The sequence below is a fragment of the Gastrolobium bilobum genome, unplaced genomic scaffold (genome assembly GCF_033153095.1).
Source record: "Gastrolobium bilobum isolate Gb01-03AN ecotype WA unplaced genomic scaffold, APGP_CSIRO_Gbil_v1 utg5492, whole genome shotgun sequence".
Classification (NCBI taxonomy): domain Eukaryota; kingdom Viridiplantae; phylum Streptophyta; class Magnoliopsida; order Fabales; family Fabaceae; genus Gastrolobium; species Gastrolobium bilobum.
In genome coordinates, this window is record NW_026897747.1 from 250,725 (window position 1) to 268,603 (window position 17,879).

The 17,879-nt window shown below is 32.8% G+C and overlaps 3 protein-coding genes across 3 annotated transcripts; 2 read left to right on the forward strand and 1 right to left on the reverse strand.

The window, feature by feature from the left end:
* The first annotated feature begins 941 nt into the window (after positions 1 to 941).
* Positions 942 to 4,746, forward strand: LOC133309789 (calcium-dependent protein kinase 11-like). Its single transcript, XM_061510611.1, has 7 exons — positions 942 to 1,605; positions 2,531 to 2,674; positions 2,805 to 2,957; positions 3,068 to 3,183; positions 3,725 to 3,892; positions 4,034 to 4,258; positions 4,491 to 4,746. Exons 1-7 carry the CDS (start codon positions 1,056 to 1,058, stop codon positions 4,623 to 4,625), a joined length of 1,491 nt encoding a protein of 496 aa, XP_061366595.1. The 5' UTR covers positions 942 to 1,055; the 3' UTR covers positions 4,626 to 4,746.
* Positions 4,747 to 7,696: 2,950 nt separating this feature from the next.
* On the forward strand, positions 7,697 to 10,785 carry LOC133309790 (large ribosomal subunit protein bL21c). Its single transcript, XM_061510612.1, has 5 exons — positions 7,697 to 8,094; positions 8,634 to 8,714; positions 9,377 to 9,478; positions 9,563 to 9,637; positions 10,560 to 10,785. Exons 1-5 carry the CDS (start codon positions 7,762 to 7,764, stop codon positions 10,638 to 10,640), a joined length of 672 nt encoding a protein of 223 aa, XP_061366596.1. The 5' UTR covers positions 7,697 to 7,761; the 3' UTR covers positions 10,641 to 10,785.
* Positions 10,786 to 12,373: 1,588 nt separating this feature from the next.
* On the reverse strand, positions 12,374 to 15,499 carry LOC133309786 (uncharacterized membrane protein At4g09580-like). The gene is made up of 4 exons (XM_061510608.1): positions 14,975 to 15,499; positions 14,519 to 14,789; positions 14,231 to 14,401; positions 12,374 to 12,903 (listed from the first exon to the last, which is right to left on the reverse strand). The coding sequence occupies exons 1-4, from the start codon at positions 15,220 to 15,222 to the stop codon at positions 12,772 to 12,774; spliced, it is 822 nt and encodes a 273-aa protein (XP_061366592.1). The 5' UTR covers positions 15,223 to 15,499; the 3' UTR covers positions 12,374 to 12,771.
* Between the last annotated feature and the right edge of the window lie 2,380 nt (positions 15,500 to 17,879).

Below are 17,879 nucleotides of genomic sequence, written 5' to 3' on the forward strand. Positions count from 1 at the left end.
AAACCCTCTTTTATCATATTTCCTCCATTTCAATAAAAATGAAAAGAAAATCCTTATACCTGAATTTAATTAGAAAAAATATATATACGATATTATGTTTATGCAATAAAAAATTATCCAAATAGTTGAGATATATATATATATATATATATATATATATATATATATATATATATATATATCCAAATAGTTGAATTGTTTTAAATATTTTCCGTTCTAAATTATTATTGTGATCCCCCCCCCCCCCCCCCAAAAAAAAAAAAATTACATTTTGTCTATTTAGACAAAAATTAAAACATAATTCAATAATTACTGATTTTAGATAAACTACATATACTACACGTTGTACTCTCTTAAAATTACATAAAACTAACATAAAAAACGTTAATAAGAAAAGTAAATACTATCATTTTAATGATAAGAATATATAATAGGCATCCCAAAAATAAGATCACGGTTTAAAAATATTGTATCACTCTATTTTACCTCAAACTTATATATCATTTTTTTTATAGGGAAGGTTATACTAAAATAATCTCTTTTTCTTCACCATCTCTTATAATAAATTTTGTTATGATTAAATTAAAATCAAATAAATGGTATAAAATGACATCAATTGATAGAATTGATTGATTTTAATCTAATGGTAATAAAAAAATGATATAAAAGGTTGCAAAAAGAAGTAGATTTTATAAATACAACTGCTTTTTTTTTTTTAATATGTATGATATTGAATAAAAAATGTTTCCCCACCCCACCTATCTATGAGTCAGCAGCTTCTCCTCCACCAATGAATATAGAGTGCATCAAATAACCTCCAATTCCAATCCAAACAATAATCATAAAATTGACAATTGTTAAACAGTAACACGAATAGTGGATTCTTGACTAATATAGCATTAACAACAACAACAATCCCCCACAGAAAAGTTTACGGGTTAACAGATTCTTGAAGAGAGAGAAGAGAAGAGAAGAGGAGAAAAGGGAAAAGAAACAATCTTTGATCTCTTTAGATCATACCCATTTGAGGTATTTCATTCACCCTTTGAATTGAGATGAAGAAGAATAGTTTTGCATCAAAAACATCTTCAAAATGCACAGCGGTGTTGCCATATCAAACCCCAAGGCTGAGGGATCATTACCTTCTTGGCAAGAAACTTGGGCAAGGTCAATTTGGCACCACATACCTGTGCACCCACAAAACCACAGGGAAGCTCTATGCCTGCAAATCCATCCCAAAGAGGAAGCTTTTGTGTCAAGATGATTATGATGATGTGTGGAGAGAGATTCAGATCATGCATCATTTGTCAGAGCACCCAAATGTGGTTCAGATACAGGGAACCTATGAGGACTCTGTGTTTGTGCACCTTGTAATGGAGCTCTGTGCTGGGGGTGAGCTTTTTGATAGGATCATTCAGAAGGGTCATTACAGCGAGAGAGAGGCTGTTAAGTTGATCAAGACCATTGTTGCGGTGGTGGAGGCATGCCACTCTCTTGGGGTCATGCATAGGGACCTCAAGCCTGAGAATTTCTTGTTTGATACCCCTGGTGAAGATGCCAAGATGAAGGCCACGGATTTTGGTTTATCTGTTTTCTACAAGCCAGGTTGATTTCTTGTTCTCTTTTCAGTTTTGGATTTTTTTAATTAAAGAATACTGCGTCATAATAGCCCCATGTTTGTTTGTTTATTTATTTATTTATTTTTTCATTTTGGTTCTTGTGGTTTTAATCATTGGGAGATTCAATCATTGGATTTGGTGGAAATGAATGATGGAAATTATTGTAATTGTGTTACGTGTTAGCATTGCTTTTGAATCAGTGATTCTTTTTTTGATTTCACAATATTGATGCTTATTTCTTGTGTCAAAATCACTGCATGTTATCTTCTTTCATGTGCGGCTTCTTTCTGATTTGTTTTGAATTTTCAATATTCTGAAGTAGCTAACTGATGGGTTTGTGCATGACTGTAATGATTTTCTTCCTAACAATAAATCGCATACTTTTGTTTTATGGAGGTAGCTTTCTTTGAATTGATTGTATTGTGGTCTGTGATATATTTTAGATCATGTATTCTCCACTGAGTTTGATCCCTCCTCCAATTAGGAGTATCGTAATTCTTGTCTCACTTCTTTTCCCTTAATCTTTTGTATTGAATTTCATAATAAATATACATGTCTTTGCGGATTTTACCAGTGCACATACTTTATGCTCAACAAATTTGTTATTAATGATCTCAGCAGAAAGAAGTACCCAAGAATGTGTTAGATATTTTTGGATAGAGAATTCAGGACAAGGATTCTTCAATTGCTTACTCTTGTAATGACTGGTTTGTTTGAAAGGCATTTTTTTTTTCATTGTTGTAGAGAAAAGTATAATTTGGAATAATGTGTTGATTGTTTAAAGATCAATATTCTGCATCAGATGCATTTCCCCCCCTCATTTTAAGAAAGGATTTTCCCTCTGGCTGTTTATTAGTATCTATTTATTATGACCTATCATCACTTTTTCTTTGTTTCTTTTCTCCCTTCAGGTCAAGCCTTTCATGATGTAGTTGGAAGTCCATACTATGTTGCCCCTGAGGTGTTGTGCAAGCAATATGGACCAGAAGTGGATGTATGGAGTGCTGGTGTTATCCTATACATCTTACTGAGTGGGGTCCCACCTTTCTGGGCTGGTAATGAATGTGTATTATAATCCTCTTGGACTTGCAGCTATGAATTTTTTCTTCTCTGTATATTATGTGGTCATCTACTTGCTATATTCTTTTTTGCCTGAGCTGCATTCACTTTTTCTATTACTTGTAGAATCCGAATCAGGAATTTTCAGACAGATTTTACATGGAGAGCTTGATTTTGTATCTGAACCATGGCCTAGTATCTCAGAAAGTGCTAAAGATTTGGTAAAACAGATGCTGGATAGGGACCCCAAGAATAGAATTTCTGCTCATGAAGTCTTGTGTGAGTTGTACTTGTTGTTATTGGATTTTCATATGCTACTGGTGTATGAAGGGCATTATAGTTTCATAGCTTTGTAGAATTACTAACAACAATGGAGTTTGTATAATCAGGTCACCCTTGGATTGTTGATGATACCATTGCCCCTGACAAGCCTCTGGATTCTGCTGTTTTGACACGCCTAAAGCATTTCTCAGCAATGAATAAACTTAAGAAGATGGCACTTCGTGTATGTTTAGTATTATTATACAGCTTCACCCTTTTCTGTTTGATTCCTATAATGATATTAATTTTGTCTAAACTTTATATTACCATCCTATTGAATGAGATAAGCTCATAACTTATTCATGACTTAAAAGCTGTGTGGAGCCTTTTTATGGTCCTTAATTAAAAAATACTGGAAGAAGTAGAATGCATTGTTTTAGATTCCTAGTAAGACTGAAGTGTAATTTAATTTGTATTAAAAAAAAGCTGCCTCGTAGTATAAAACACGCGAAGGCCTATTTGCTAATGTGTGCAAAATAGTATTTCCTTACATTTCCAGTATCTATGAATCCATTTATCTCTTATATTTGAGCTTTCTGAATTATATGGATATCTTTAACTTCAGTAAGATTTCTGTTTGTTCCAGTAAATGATGATGTCTTTTTGTATCAGCATCTCAATCCATATTGATTTTATGTGATTTGCATGCTCTATCCATTTCTTATACAATCTAGCGTTACATCTAAATCATGCACTCATATTTTACATTTAAAAAATCTTTTCAGGTCATAGCAGAAAGACTTTCAGAGGAAGAAATAGGTGGGTTAAAAGAGTTATTTAAAATGATTGACGCAGACAACAGTGGGACAATAACATTTGAGGAACTAAAGGATGGTTTGAAAAGTGTGGGCTCTAATCTCATGGAATCTGAAATCAAATCCCTTATGGAAGCGGTAGGTAGATTATCATTATCATAGAATTTAACATAAAGGAAATTGTTTTAATGTTATTTCAAATAAGTTCATATCATTTTTGCTTCTTTTTGTGTATGTTGAGTTGGGGTGATCATTGTCTTCCCTCGTGAACTTTGGCAGGCTGATATAGACAACAGTGGAACAATAGACTATGGTGAATTTCTTGCTGCCACACTGCACTTGAATAAGATGGAAAGAGAGGAGAATTTGGTTGCAGCTTTTGCCTATTTCGATAAAGATGGTAGTGGTTACATCACCATTGATGAGCTTCAACAGGCTTGTAAAGACTTTGGCCTAGGGGAAGTACATCTAGATGAAACGATCAAAGAGATTGATCAAGACAATGTAAGTTCCTCTAAATGTGTTTGAATAGTCCCCATGCTCATGTGATTGTTTTCACTCTGTTTAATTTGACTAACTACCTTCATTGTTGATTCCATTTTTTGTTTTCCCTATGAAGTTGACAGTGGTCTCTTATTGACATTAGTCTCTTCTTTTGTCAATTTACATTTTTGTTCTTATAATGTGAGGATTATAATATATTTTGGTCCTAATTTTTGTAACCTTTTTTTATCAGGATGGGAGAATTGATTATGGGGAGTTTGCAGCAATGATGAAAAAGGGTGATGCACATGTTGGTAGGAGCAGAACCATGAAAGGCAATTTGAACTTCAATATAGCAGATGCATTTGGAGTCAAGGACTCTTCTTGATATGCTAACTGAAATCTTTTGTACAGTTAGGAAGCATGATGATAGAAGAAAAAACGTAGTCAAATTTACATAGCTACATGATTATGATTTGTTTACTTTTGTATTAGAACTTTGTTTACTTTCTTAAGCAATGGTTTACTCTGTTTACTTTCATTAGAAACATCCCGTGAAGTTGGTGTTATTAAGATCTAACCGGATCATCTAGTCCAATCGGTTCAATTGGGAACTGGATTACTAGTCGATGATAAACGGGTCTGAAAATCGATGAACCGGTTCTTGGAATTAGGGCTGGTCAGGTCGGGTCAGGTTTTTGTGCCGACTCGACCTAAATTGATTTTTATAGGTTAGGTATTTTGACCCGACTCGCTTTAATTTGATCCAAGTTAGATCTGACTTGGTTTGAATTTTTTTGAACTGGTTCAGAACCGGGTCGGATCTGACCTGACTTGATTTCTGAAGTGGGTCAAATCTGACCTGATCCGTTTTTGACTTGGTTTCGTCAAAAAATTTCGTCAAAATTTCTACGTTGCAAACGACGAAAATTTTGTCAAAAAATTATTTTTTCGTCAAAATACTTTTTGTCGAAAAGCGACGAAATTTTTTCTCTAATGAAATTTTTTTCAAAATTAAATTTTCTATCGAAATTTAGTTTTCGTCAAAAGTTTTGACGAAAATGATTTCCTTCATCAATTTAAACGAAAAAAGAATTCCGTCTAAAATTTTGACAGAATGTTTTTCGTTCAAAATTTCGATGGGAATGTGTTCTGACGAAAATTTCGACGAAAATTGTTTTGAGGGAAATGTTTCATTCGAAACTTTCGACAAAATTTAGATTCTCTAAAGAATTTTGACAGAATATTTTTTCCGTCAAAATTTTTTATCGAAATATATTTTGTCGAAAATTTTTACGAAATTTTTTGAGAGTAATGTGTTCCGTTGAAAATTTTGATGGAAATATTTTTTATCAAAAAACTTGACGAAAATATTTAGTCGTAAATTTTCGATAAAAATATGTTTCGCTAAAAAATTCGATAAAATTATTTTTGTCAAAAAGTTTAACGAAAATGTTTCCGTCGAAAACTTTCGCCGAAATTTGAATTATGTAAAAGATTTTAATTAAATTTTTTTCGTCAAAAAATTTCGATGGAAATGTGTTTCGTCGAAATTTTTGATGGAAATATTTTCTATAAAAAGTTTTGACGTAATTGTTTCACGTTAAAAATTTTCTTTTAATGTAATTGTGATTTTTTTTTTCACATAATGGGTATGGATCAAGTTTTGGGTCAATGAGTCATTATTAAAACAAGTCAGGTCTAAAACTGACCCAAATAAAAGTGGGTCACTATTTAAATCAGTTCAGAAAAAATAGGTTTTTATCGGTCAGGTCAAGGTCAGATCAAGAGCAGGACAAGTGAATCTTTTTTTTGCACACCCCTGCTTGGAATCTTGTGTAAACTATTTTGAGACAATTTCATAGGTTGGTGGGGGTGGGGTCAAGCATGTACCTTGAAAAATATATATAACAATAAGCATTAAGTCACAATAGGGGTGGCAATTTGGGTGACTCGTCTCGACCCGCCAAAAAATATGGGTTGGAAAAATGAACCCATCCCGTTTTATGGTGGGTTGGCGGGTCAACCACGTACCCGCCAATTAAAAAAAATTAATTAAAATTCAAAAATAAATTATATTTTATGAATTTTTTTAATATTATTTTATTTTATTTCACACTTCTCTATATTATTTTAGTCTCAATCTTAAATGTATATTAATATTTGTCAAACATTCTTTAGGAATTTATATATAAATAACATTTGTCATAAATAAAATTGTTATTCTTTATTTTTCTAAGAAGTACTAAGATAAAAAAAATATTGGATATTACAAAAATTTAAGGACTAATGAAATACTACTTAATTGTAAAAAAAAAAAAAAAATTTATATCCCGACTGGGTGAACCCGTTTTGACCCACTTCTAGGCGGGGCGGGCTGAGGTGGGTTGGTGAGTTGAAAACCTCAACCCAACCCGTCCCGTTTTGACGGGTTGGCGGATTGACCCGCCGAGCTCAACCTATATTGCCACCTCTAAGTCACAACAATTATATCACTGAAAAAATTATATTTACAATTTTTTTTTATAAATTATATTATATAATAGGGGTAGTATATTTCTATATACAATATAGCCGCTAATATATAATGTAATCTATAAACAAAAAATTTATAATTATAATCTTTCTCAAAAAAATTATAATCACACGCTTTATTATATTACCGTACCATTTCACTTCATTATTAAATATCTCTGAATACAAAAAGTAATAATGCCTGGTAGGTTTTGTTTTTGCAAACACTTGAGAGACTCCACACAATGGTTTTAGGGGACGTTTGGTATATGAGAAATTTTTATTTGTTCGAGAATCTCGATTTTTAAAAATATAATTTTTGCACGCAGTTTATGATAATATCCAAAAATTAAAAATTTAGAAAAATTCAGTTTGCCAGAAATTCCAAAGAATCCCGCGTACCAAACACCCCTTGGTTCAACTTTTTTTTAAAGGTTTACATAAGTTGACTACCACTACGTGAATAGTTTATGTAGATAAAGTCAATACAAATATCATTACTTCAAATTAAAAACAAAAATAAACTTTAATCCTTTTAAGATTTTAGTTTTTATAATTTTTTTGTTTTAATCATTATATTTTTATTTTATTTTATCTCTACCTTTGAATATTAATTCTTATTCATACTTATTTTTTCGAATTTTCATGGAGATAATAAGATCCCTTAAGGCCTTAACCCAAGAAAATAAAATAGTAAACAACACAAAACGGGTAAATTGTAAAAGGTGCAAAAATAAAAGAGTTTGCATTTATTATTTAACATGACACAACAAAGTTTTCTACACAAAAATATTTTGTGGAGCCCACATTTTTTGAAGAAAAAAGAAAAGAAAAACTACGGCATGCAAAACAATCTCTATAACATTACACAGCCACTTTTCCTACTACTCGTAACTCTTATCAAACTCAAAAATAAAATAAAAAGCAAAAGCCGTTGTAATAAGAGAAAATGGATAGATATACAGAAAGGATAGGGGTGAGAGTGTGAGATAGAGAGGGGTCTCTCAAAAATGGCCTCTGCAACTTCAACTCTTCCAGCAATATGCACTTGTTTTGTAACCCAATGCACCATTTCCAATATTAACCCCAAAACTCAATCTTCCAATCTCTCTTTCTTCTCTCGCTTTCCTTCTCACTCTTACAACAACAACAACCTCTCTTTCTCACCCCGCTTACCTCTCCTTCCACTCCCTAAGTCCTCTGAATTTGCAGTGGCCGAAGCTGAAGCTGAAGCTGAACCATCGCCTGAACCCGATGCACCTAAGATTGAACCGACCCAAATTGTTCAAGCCTCACCGGTTCAGGCTCCGTCATGGGAGCCGGGACTCTTCGCTGTGGTAATGGTGAGTAGCTTTTTCCAGTTTTGGGTATGGATTGGGTGACCCAGTTGTTTGAATTGTTGTAAAGTTGCAAGCTTTGAGTAAAATGGTTAGTCTAGATGATTTAAACGATGAGTTTTCTTGATGATTGCTCGTGTTATTTGCAGATTTGTGGCTACCCATATGGTTTCATCTATTTTTTATGTTGACCCAATGATCTTTAACTGTTGTTTGTGCTATTGTAAAGTAGCATGGTTTGAGTAATTCCTTGGTTAAGATGGTTTTAAGTGTGACCCAGATGAGTTTTTATTAGTGATTGTCTGATTGCACATGTACTTGCAAATTTGTGGCCACTCAAATCATTTTAAATATTTTTTATATTTTTTTTGTGCTAAAATAGCTAGTTTAGGTGATTATAACTGTTGTTTATGTTGTTAGGTTACATATTCCACTTCCAGTTTGTTGGATGATGGATAAATAGGTGCTTTTTTTTATTCTGGGGTTTGTGCCAATTTTGTCTTCCTTTCTTGCGCTTTTGAATTTTTTGTTGTTGCTTTGTTTAGATTGGCTCACACCAGTATATTGTTCACCCGGGGCGCTGGATTAATATTCAGAAGCTGAAAGGTGCTAAGGTTAACGATAAGGTATATACATATCTTGTTTGCATTACATTATGTGAAAGAAACAAAGAGAAAAATAAAAAAATAGAGAAGTAAACTAAATTTATATATAAATATAAGTCTAATAGTTATGCATCACTCGTTAAACTCATTCAATATCTGTCTCTGTATTTGATTGTGACCATCACCAACTTACTACCACCACTTTCTCCCTAAACATTCATTTAAATGTGATGAGCAGCTAGAGTACTAGTATGGTGTTTATGTAAGTACATGAACAGATGAATTATACTATGCCATCTGTACTTAGTATTGAGGGCGAGCCTTGGAATAGCGGTAAGGTTGTTCCAGATGACCGGAAGGTTATCGCTCTGAGTATGGAAAACAGTCTCTTTACATATATGCAAGGGTAAGGCTGCGTATAATTGACCCTCACCTCTATCCTCCCAAGTCAGGGAGCCGAATCGGGGTTTATCCTTTATCTGAACTATCACTTAGGATCTATAGTTTAAAGGGGACAAACACTAAAGTATTTTTTAAGAAATTTGGTCAAAAGCTGTGGAAATGAAATTTTATATGAGTGGATAGTGGTGACGCCTGCTAAAGTGAAAATATTATTGAAATATTTGCCGTAATTTTTAAGTTTTTTTATTTTTTTGTTAGTTTAATTTTAGCTCGAACTGCAGATTGCTCTACATAAGGTTTTGCTGGTTGGTACTGATACAACTACTTACATTGGTAAACCAGTAGTAACAAATGCTGTGGTATATGCAACGGTGGAAGAACATGTACATTTCTTTCTCTCTGTTTCTCTTCGCCTGATAGGACATTAAAAATAAAAATCTACCTGAGCCATTTTGTTTGTAATGCAGGGTTTTGACCCCAAAATAATTGTCTTCAAATATAAAAGAAAGAGTCACTACCGCAGAACTCTTGGGCACAAACAGGTACTACAGTTGTTTGCTTTTACTTATGCAATCTAATTATTTATCAAAAAATAATTGCAACAATTAAAATGTCACTTTACGTTGTTTTGGGAGTGGTTGGGAATTTATTCATGGGGGCAAATTCTCGTACCTTCTAATTTCTGAAAGGAGCTTGAAAGTATGTGAATCCGTTTTGCGTGTATGAGTGTGTGCCTATGGATAAATGTGTTACTTAGTAAAAAAAAAAGTCATTACAATAAGCTGTAGTGCATACATGAAAATTGTTTAAATTCAATTACTATCTTTGGTTTTGAATTTTCCTTTCTTTTTTCTAGTTATTCTTAGTAAAGTTAAACTCAAGCAGGGATGAAAACAATAAATCCCAGCATTGCTTTTTGTCTTTATGCTCAATGCATCTGTCGAGCTTCTGTTTCTCATGCAGATGTTACTCTCTCCTGTTTTGTTAACACTGATTTTGCTTCACCATGAAAGAATTAAGAAAGGCCAATCTATATTATAAATTCCATTTGGCTGTAATTCATAGTTTTCTTTTCAAAATAGAAATAAAGAGAAATTTGGTTATCTTCATTTTTCTTTCTTGTCCTTGGAAGCATCTTTGGTTGAGAACCTGTAATCCCATTCCATGGCAGTCATAAATCACTTCACCTATGCTTTTTAAGGTGGCTGTAATCACATCTAGCTATTATACTGAGTGGTGCAAGATATTACCATGCAATTAATGCTATGCAAATGTAGTCATTCAATGATTTATTCGAATTTGATATAAAATTTCAAGCAATATCACACCAAATAAAACCTGATAGAGATTTGTGTTTAGTTTTTAGCTTATTTTCTTGAATAATTTACTAATCATGATTTTTTGTCCTTAGTGTTGCAATTGCTTGTCGTTGTATTTTTTGATTTGGTTTTCAACTTGTAACAGCCACATACTCGCATACGGATAAATAGCATTATGGGCTACGAGAACTACCCAAAAGTTACTATGGACGATATCAAACAATGAACATCTCGTGCACTGTGCCAATGGTGTATCTTCTTTCATCTTTAATTATAAACAATCATTTTGCCATGATTAGTTTTGCTTTAATTAGAAATGGAATCGTTTAAATTTGTATCGAGTTAATGTATGACATATTGTAATCTCCTGTCTCTAATTTTCACATGACAATTTTAACTCCAATAAGGTAGTGTTTGGTTGAAGGTTTATTTTGGGATTGATGGGAAAGTGTAAGTGGATATTAGAAGATACCACGTTTGGTTCAGGTTTTTTCAAAAAATACAAGGCAAATAGGATAGATGGGAAAATGACTTTTGTGTTGATTTTTAGATGAAATTTACTCTTACAAAATACCACTTGAGATGTGGTATTTTGAGATAACTGGGGAAGTGAGAAAACAGGTGCAAAGTTTCTTCCAAACATAGATTTTGCATATTTAAATAAATTTCCCTGGTAATATTTGGGTTAACCAAACAACTTTTTTTACATTTTCCTATCAAACTCATTTTTCAACTATTTTTCTATTAATTACATTTTCTTAGTAAAAAAAAATTTCTCCCGAACCAAACACTACCTAAAGAGCTTGTCAGCTTGGAGTTACATTTTCGGTTCTCTATCCCTTCATAGAAAGAATTGCTTGAACCAATTTGATTTTCAAAATTTTAAGCCTTACAAAATTCTGGTTTAGCAAGAAGCAAGTTTAATGTAGATATTCCCAAAAGAGAACGAGAAAAGAAAAGAAAAGGAAGCAGAGTAGGCGGCAGACAGCACCTCGATCTACCACCCTTCATAACTATATTAATGATTTATCTCAACACAAGAATTTTTTTCCTACATCTAAAGTGCTTAATTAACGTAATTTACATAGAACCAATTGTGATAAATTCGACATGCATACGTGTAATGCAGGCAATGGTAAGAAACTCTGAACGCCAATTCAAGGGAAGATTGCTATATTTGCTGAAATATTACTAATAATAGTTCATTTCCACCTAGGTGCATATGAAGCATGTATATGTCTACTTGTTCGGAGCATCGGAATTTGCTACTAATACAATGATGCACAGACACGGTACACGACACGCCGATACGTTAATTTTAAAAAATGTCATATTTCGACACGTTGGAACACGTTTTGATATTAAATAAAAAATTTAATATATATAATATAATTTATATTTAATACATATAAGAGTCCATAATAAGTCATATAACCAATCAAATATTTAAATTTCATAACATAAATATAAATATAAATAATTTTTCGTAATTTGTTAAATTTTTATGTTTAATTTCATAACAGAAAAACATTAATTTATAAATTATTTCTTTTATATTTAGTTAACAAAATAAAATAATTTTTTTTAAAAAAAAAAAACGTGTCTAAGCATGTCCGAAAAAATTGGCTGCATGTCAAAAAAAATGTGTAAGAACGTATTAGAGTTGACCGCGTGTCTCCAAATGTTGACTACGTGTCAAACGCGTGTCCGAGTCCGTGTCAGACACGTGTCCAACACACAAATTTCTCAAAAAAAAGCGTGTGCGTGTTTCACAGTACAAATATATGATTTACCAATAGTTATGTCCAACACAACCCCAATCCCCGCTGTCCCTCGTGATTATGAATCGGTAAATGCTGGAGTGTAAGTTAAGAAGTTGGACAATATCAAAGTTGAAACAAATGATAATGACAGGAAGAGTAAAGATTCAAATTCTCTACTATTATATCTTTTGTTGGATAAACAAATAATAGTACATAGTAAAATTCAGTTACTATACTGTGTAAACCAAGGCGTGTATCCATACAGCATTCCTAAAAATTCACTACGTCCTTCCTGATGCCATCAAGGCTACATTATGAGTAAATTCAGTGCTCCACCAAAGCCTTGTGACCATAGCTGAATTGGTTGATAACCGCTCAGCTATGTCTACCCTCACTCTCTCCACACGGTCAAAATGAAAAAAAAAAAAACTCCACCACATAAAATAAATTGGAGCATAAGCCACTGTTTTAATTAATAATAATACACGTACACCCTTTCTCGTCGATATAGTGGTTAATTATTATCCACTTTCTTAACAATCTAAATGATCACATAACTTTGACATGGATTAAGCAAGCTGTGCCAGCACAACTTCACTCGTATACTCGCTTCCTCTTCAAAAGTGTCGGCAATATGGAAATAAAACCAATGAGGAAAAGCACTGATAATGTCTTAAAATCATATAGATCCTTAAGGGACTTCAGATCCCCAAGAGCAAGGCCAGCCTGGTTAAACAACAATGAAGACGTTAGGAGTATAATATAAAAATGCAGAATAAAAGCTACTATAAAAGTTTGGACAAACCAGAATAGAAGATACTTAGCCTCTTCATCCATGAGTTTGGAATTATAAGACATGAAAATCCACGGTGATTAAAATTAAAATATGACATACAAGTTTCTTTAAACTTTTGAGAGAGTTGACTCATGACAATAGGAAAAGAGAGAAAACCATACTAAAATATGATGAACATCAGTTCAGCTTAAATGATCAGAGAAACAAAATGCATATGAGGAATAAAACTTTTTTTATTTATTAGCTGAAAAAAATTAAGAACCGTATAACACAATGGGACCATTCTAACCACTTAAATTATCCAGTCCAGCTAAATCACTGAAAACAAAGGGAAGCATGAAACACATTCTAAATAGATTTCAAAAAAGGGTTTGGATGCAGTTCTCTGATAGAAGAGTACTCATAGGAAACTCTGCAATCTGTACTGGAGGAATCCTCAGCCAACTTGGTACTATACTTCTTCATGATCACTAGAACAATGCCTTCCCTAACACATTCATACAACCTAATCTATGCTTTTTTCCATTTTCAGTGTAAATTTTACCAGCATAATCTTTCAAATCATCAATTCCCTTGAAGATCAACAAGGCAACAATTTCCTGAAAATTATTTGCTAAAGGTCTTGAAACCAAGGAAGACAACCCAATATTCTCTTTCAGATTCTATGACATTTACAGTTCACAATTAATTTTGTTTTACTCTACTTGCTCAGATAAGTAAACATAAATGCATCATCTCTGTCTTCTCAAATATTTCCATACTTGAACAGAAATTACTTCAATACAAGTGTAACTGTTTCCTTTAGAAAGATGAAAAAGTATATTCCCATATAAACAGATCAAGTCACTGAGTTCCTGAGCATTAGAAACAAACCCATTAGACAACATTTGCAAAGCTTGAGAAATAGGAAAATATCTTAATTTCTAGGTCATTTGTGGATCAATGTTGTTCAACTTAAGCTGATGATCATCCAATAAATGTTGTAAGAAACATTCATAAAGACTCTTCTTCCCTCTTTTCTTCTACGTTTCTTCTTCAAGTAAGAAGAAGACGCTCATCTTTTACTTCATAAGCTAAAAGTTCGAAATGTAGAAGCCAATAGGCAACTATAAGTTACTAAATAAAATGAAGTGAAAAAACAAATAATAAAGGCATATAATAATATAAACACTTGGATTAGCAATATATCAAGTTCAGAGAAAATGTGAAAAAACGAGCATATTGTAAAATAACAGTAAGATAGACACAGAAGCTTACTCTGACAGTAATATAAGAGGCTGGAGTAAGACCGACCAATGTTGCCAAAAAGAATATATGAAACGGTACATCAACAATTGGAGATGCCAAATTGATGAAAAGATTTGGCAATGTCGGGGTTACCCTCAGAAAAAGCATGTAATTCAGCAGCTTATCCCTACGCTTTGCTATCTGATTTAACCAAATAAATAAAAAATAAAAAATCAGGTTAACACTTAACATAGTTGAGATATCATAATATTTCAAACTAGATAATTTCCAAATAAACATTAAAAATAAAAAACTAACCTCTCCTTGGAAAAACCTTAACTTTTCTGGCCACAACCAAGAGACTATAGGCCTTCCAATTAACTTAGACAAAAAGAAGCATGACGATGCTCCAGCAGTGGCATTGAAAACAACCAATAGGATTCCTCGAAAAACTCCAAAAAGTGCCCCAGCTAACAAGGACAAGAAGATTGTTCCTGGAATCATAAAAGTCTGCATGAAGATATATGTGGAGCAGTATCCAAGAATGAACTGTGCAGGATGATTGCTTGCATATCTTGAAAAATGATCTCTGCAGGAATTCAACAAAAAAACACCGTAACTACCACACATAGATTTTAACTATCAACCAATACATTGGAACTCAAATTCTCTCAAAGAACTGAAAGTGTTTCATATTTTAAAATAAAAATAAAAATTTCAGGAACAAAAGAATCATATAATCATTAAAACCTAATAGGTAAGAAAGGAAAGTACTTGAGAAGGCGAAGATCCGAGAGGGTGCGTGGCAGCTTGAGGTTGGCGTACTCGGCGGCGGGTATGGTGAGGTAAATGCAGAAGAGGCCGATGGAGAAGACGAAGAAGACGGCAACGGCGGCGGCGAATTCCCAGGTATTGAGCGGGAACCTCTCCGATTTGGGCTTCTTGGCGGTGGGCGAATCCTCGTCCGGCACCTCCCCGCTCTCTTCATCCTTAAACACCGTCGCATTCCTCGGCGCCGCCATCGTCGGCACGGTGGATGGAATCACGGTGATAACATGTAAGCTGGTGGATCAGTGTGGAATTAATTATTTGAATCAAAATGTTCAACAAGAGTTAGGAGAATTGAAGATTCTGAATATGCTAAGCTCTTGTTGTTTGATATGATGAAAACCCTAAGATTTTGGGGGAGGAAGAGAGAGAAAGATAGGAATGGTGGATCCTTCTGCGAAATTCAGCTGCAATGCATTTTGTGAGAGAGAGAGAGAGAGAGAGAGAGAGAGAGAGAGGAAGGAGCTTTTGGACTTTGAAGAACGTACAAAGAAGATTGTGATTTTTTTTCTTTTTTATGCAACATTTTTTAGGATTACTTTTATTTCATAAATTTATTTTTTGGGCTTTGTTTTTCTCCTTTAACTTGAGGAAAGGAATTCTCCTACACACATGTTTAAGGTAGGTCCCACCATTAATAAATTAAAATAAAAATAAAAAACCAATGCACACATATCGATATATAAGTGACGTAAAAAATGCTTTCTAATAAGAAAATATTTTTCCTTATTTTTTATACATTATCATAAACTATATAGGATAATTAAAAATTTATTTTTTATCCTAGAATTAGGATTTGAAATATGATTGGAAGGTGAGTTTTTAGGAATGTTAACAAAAAATATTTGGACTTTTGAATTTATTTTTATTGAATTAATTTTTCTGATATTATGTTTAATTGTTTTTGTCTGAAAAACTAATTCATATTTTTTTATTGTCTGATATTCCTAAAATATATTATATTTTTAATGATATTTTGATTCAGAAAATACATACAAAATCAAATCATAAAAAAATAACTTTCTCCGGAATTTTTTTTATAAAAAAATCCACTTTCACTTAGCCATGTATCTAAAAATATTCCTGCTACTAAACACCCCAAATTAACAGTATATTATTATAACCAATGCCCTCTTACTTAAAAATTTGCGCTCACCTAATTTGAAAGAAAAAGCGCATATTCCCAAATTTGGATCAGTATCCCTAGTATCCATGCGGATATTCCCTAAACACTATGTCATACAAACTGCATAGTTTAGATATTTGCAATATTTAATGGATTACAAATAAAATTAAATAAATTTGTTTTTAAAATGTATATTTATAGATTCATCTACTTTTAAATTTTAGGGAGCATTTACTTAACATTCAACAAAAAATAAACACAATCTTATTCATATTCTTTACATTTAAATTTGGGGGTTACACTTCTCATTGTAAGAGAAGAGTAATCCTTCCAACAAACACATAGTTTAGATGGATTCCACCCTTAAAAAAAAAAAAACTTGGCATGGAAAATAAATTGAGTGACATGACATAATAATTTTGCAGAAACATGAGAATTTTTTTTTTGCATTTAAACTTAGGGAAACATATTTCTGCAGTATTAATACAGATAAGTTATCTGCATTTATTTTCAAAACGACGTCGTTTTTATATTGAAATCTTAAAAAATTATAAATATAAAGACTATTATAACCCTGAAATAAATTAAAGTTATAAAAATACTATGATTTTTTTTTTTTTTTTTTGATAACAAAATACTATGATTTTCGTCCCTAAACAACGACGTCGTATCCCTTAAACTTATTTTAAAAGACCGTTTATAGCAATATTGCTGCAAAGTTTAGAAAGATACCGCAAAGTCTTTAATTTTGTTTAAATGATCGCAAAGGTTATGAATTTCATCTTGAGATATTGGGCGGCCCATTTGGCCCAGTATTGCTTTCGGCGTTGGCCCAGATTTTGGAGACATGTTTTTGTTTGGTCTGACAGCACAAAAATATTATTCGGTTAGTTCATTCCTAGAAAACAAGTACTTATAACATTGCACATCAAACTTGACCAAGAAAACAAAATATGGCATAGCCACTAATACAGAGAGAAATGATTGTGTATTCAAAATTATATGATCATAACACTTGACACATAAATATTAAATCTTGACCAGTCCATAAAATGTTGAGTTTGGCCATACATGGTTGAGTATAGTCCAAGTGGTTTTTGTAGTGATGTTACAACAGGTGTGGAGCAGTGGGGCGGGAAGGCTATGTGGAATGGTTGTGTTGGTGTTGAGAATTTTTGCTTGGCTAAGACAGATGATGAGAGGTACCTCTACCGTATTCCGACACTCAGGTCAGTGCTTGATTAATAAACTTAAGTAATAATAAAGAAAATCATCATATCTTAGGCTTTAAGCCTTCTTTATATAACAAAGACATGACTTGTTTGTGCTGTCTAAGTATGACAACAGTCAATCCCTTAGAGATTAAGATGACTTCTGCAGTATATCCCATATGTGGGATTCTTACTAGTGGGCTACAACATGTAGGTCAGTTGCATCCTTTTCTTGTACTTCAGTAATTGGCTGTTGAGGAGTCCTAAGAACTCTCCAACTGTGTGTCTACGGGATGACATGTATGCAAAATAAACGTGTTTGCTTACTCCTTAAGTCTCTATTATTGGGCATCTTAGATTGTTTATTGGATTAAACTTTCCATCCCGCTTAATGTTGGAGGTTATGGGTTTAAGAGAAAACGATTTACAATTGCTTGAAGTATTACACCAAGATATATAAAATTTGTAATATTCAATAGTGTTACCTCTAACTTAGGGAGAAATCTAGAGATAA

What these genes read in the sequence shown, in the direction of transcription:
- LOC133309789 (XM_061510611.1), top strand. Translation starts at nt 1,056, where the DNA reads ATGAAGAAGAATAGTTTTGCATCAAAAACATCTTCAAAATGCACAGCG. An exon ending in TTAAGAAGATGGCACTTCGT is followed by an intron (nt 3,184 to 3,724) that starts GTATGTTTAGTA and finishes AAATCTTTTCAG; the next exon opens with GTCATAGCAGAAAGACTTTC. An exon ending in AAGAGATTGATCAAGACAAT is followed by an intron (nt 4,259 to 4,490) that starts GTAAGTTCCTCT and finishes TTTTTTTATCAG; the next exon opens with GATGGGAGAATTGATTATGG.
- LOC133309790 (XM_061510612.1), top strand. Translation starts at nt 7,762, where the DNA reads ATGGCCTCTGCAACTTCAACTCTTCCAGCAATATGCACTTGTTTTGTA. An exon ending in GTGCTAAGGTTAACGATAAG is followed by an intron (nt 8,715 to 9,376) that starts GTATATACATAT and finishes CTCGAACTGCAG; the next exon opens with ATTGCTCTACATAAGGTTTT. An exon ending in ATGCAACGGTGGAAGAACAT is followed by an intron (nt 9,479 to 9,562) that starts GTACATTTCTTT and finishes TTTGTAATGCAG; the next exon opens with GGTTTTGACCCCAAAATAAT.
- LOC133309786 (XM_061510608.1), bottom strand. Translation starts at nt 15,222, where the DNA reads ATGGCGGCGCCGAGGAATGCGACGGTGTTTAAGGATGAAGAGAGCGGG. An exon ending in TCGGATCTTCGCCTTCTCAA is followed by an intron (nt 14,790 to 14,974) that starts GTACTTTCCTTT and finishes GAATTCCTGCAG; the next exon opens with AGATCATTTTTCAAGATATG. An exon ending in TAAGGTTTTTCCAAGGAGAG is followed by an intron (nt 14,402 to 14,518) that starts GTTAGTTTTTTA and finishes TGGTTAAATCAG; the next exon opens with ATAGCAAAGCGTAGGGATAA.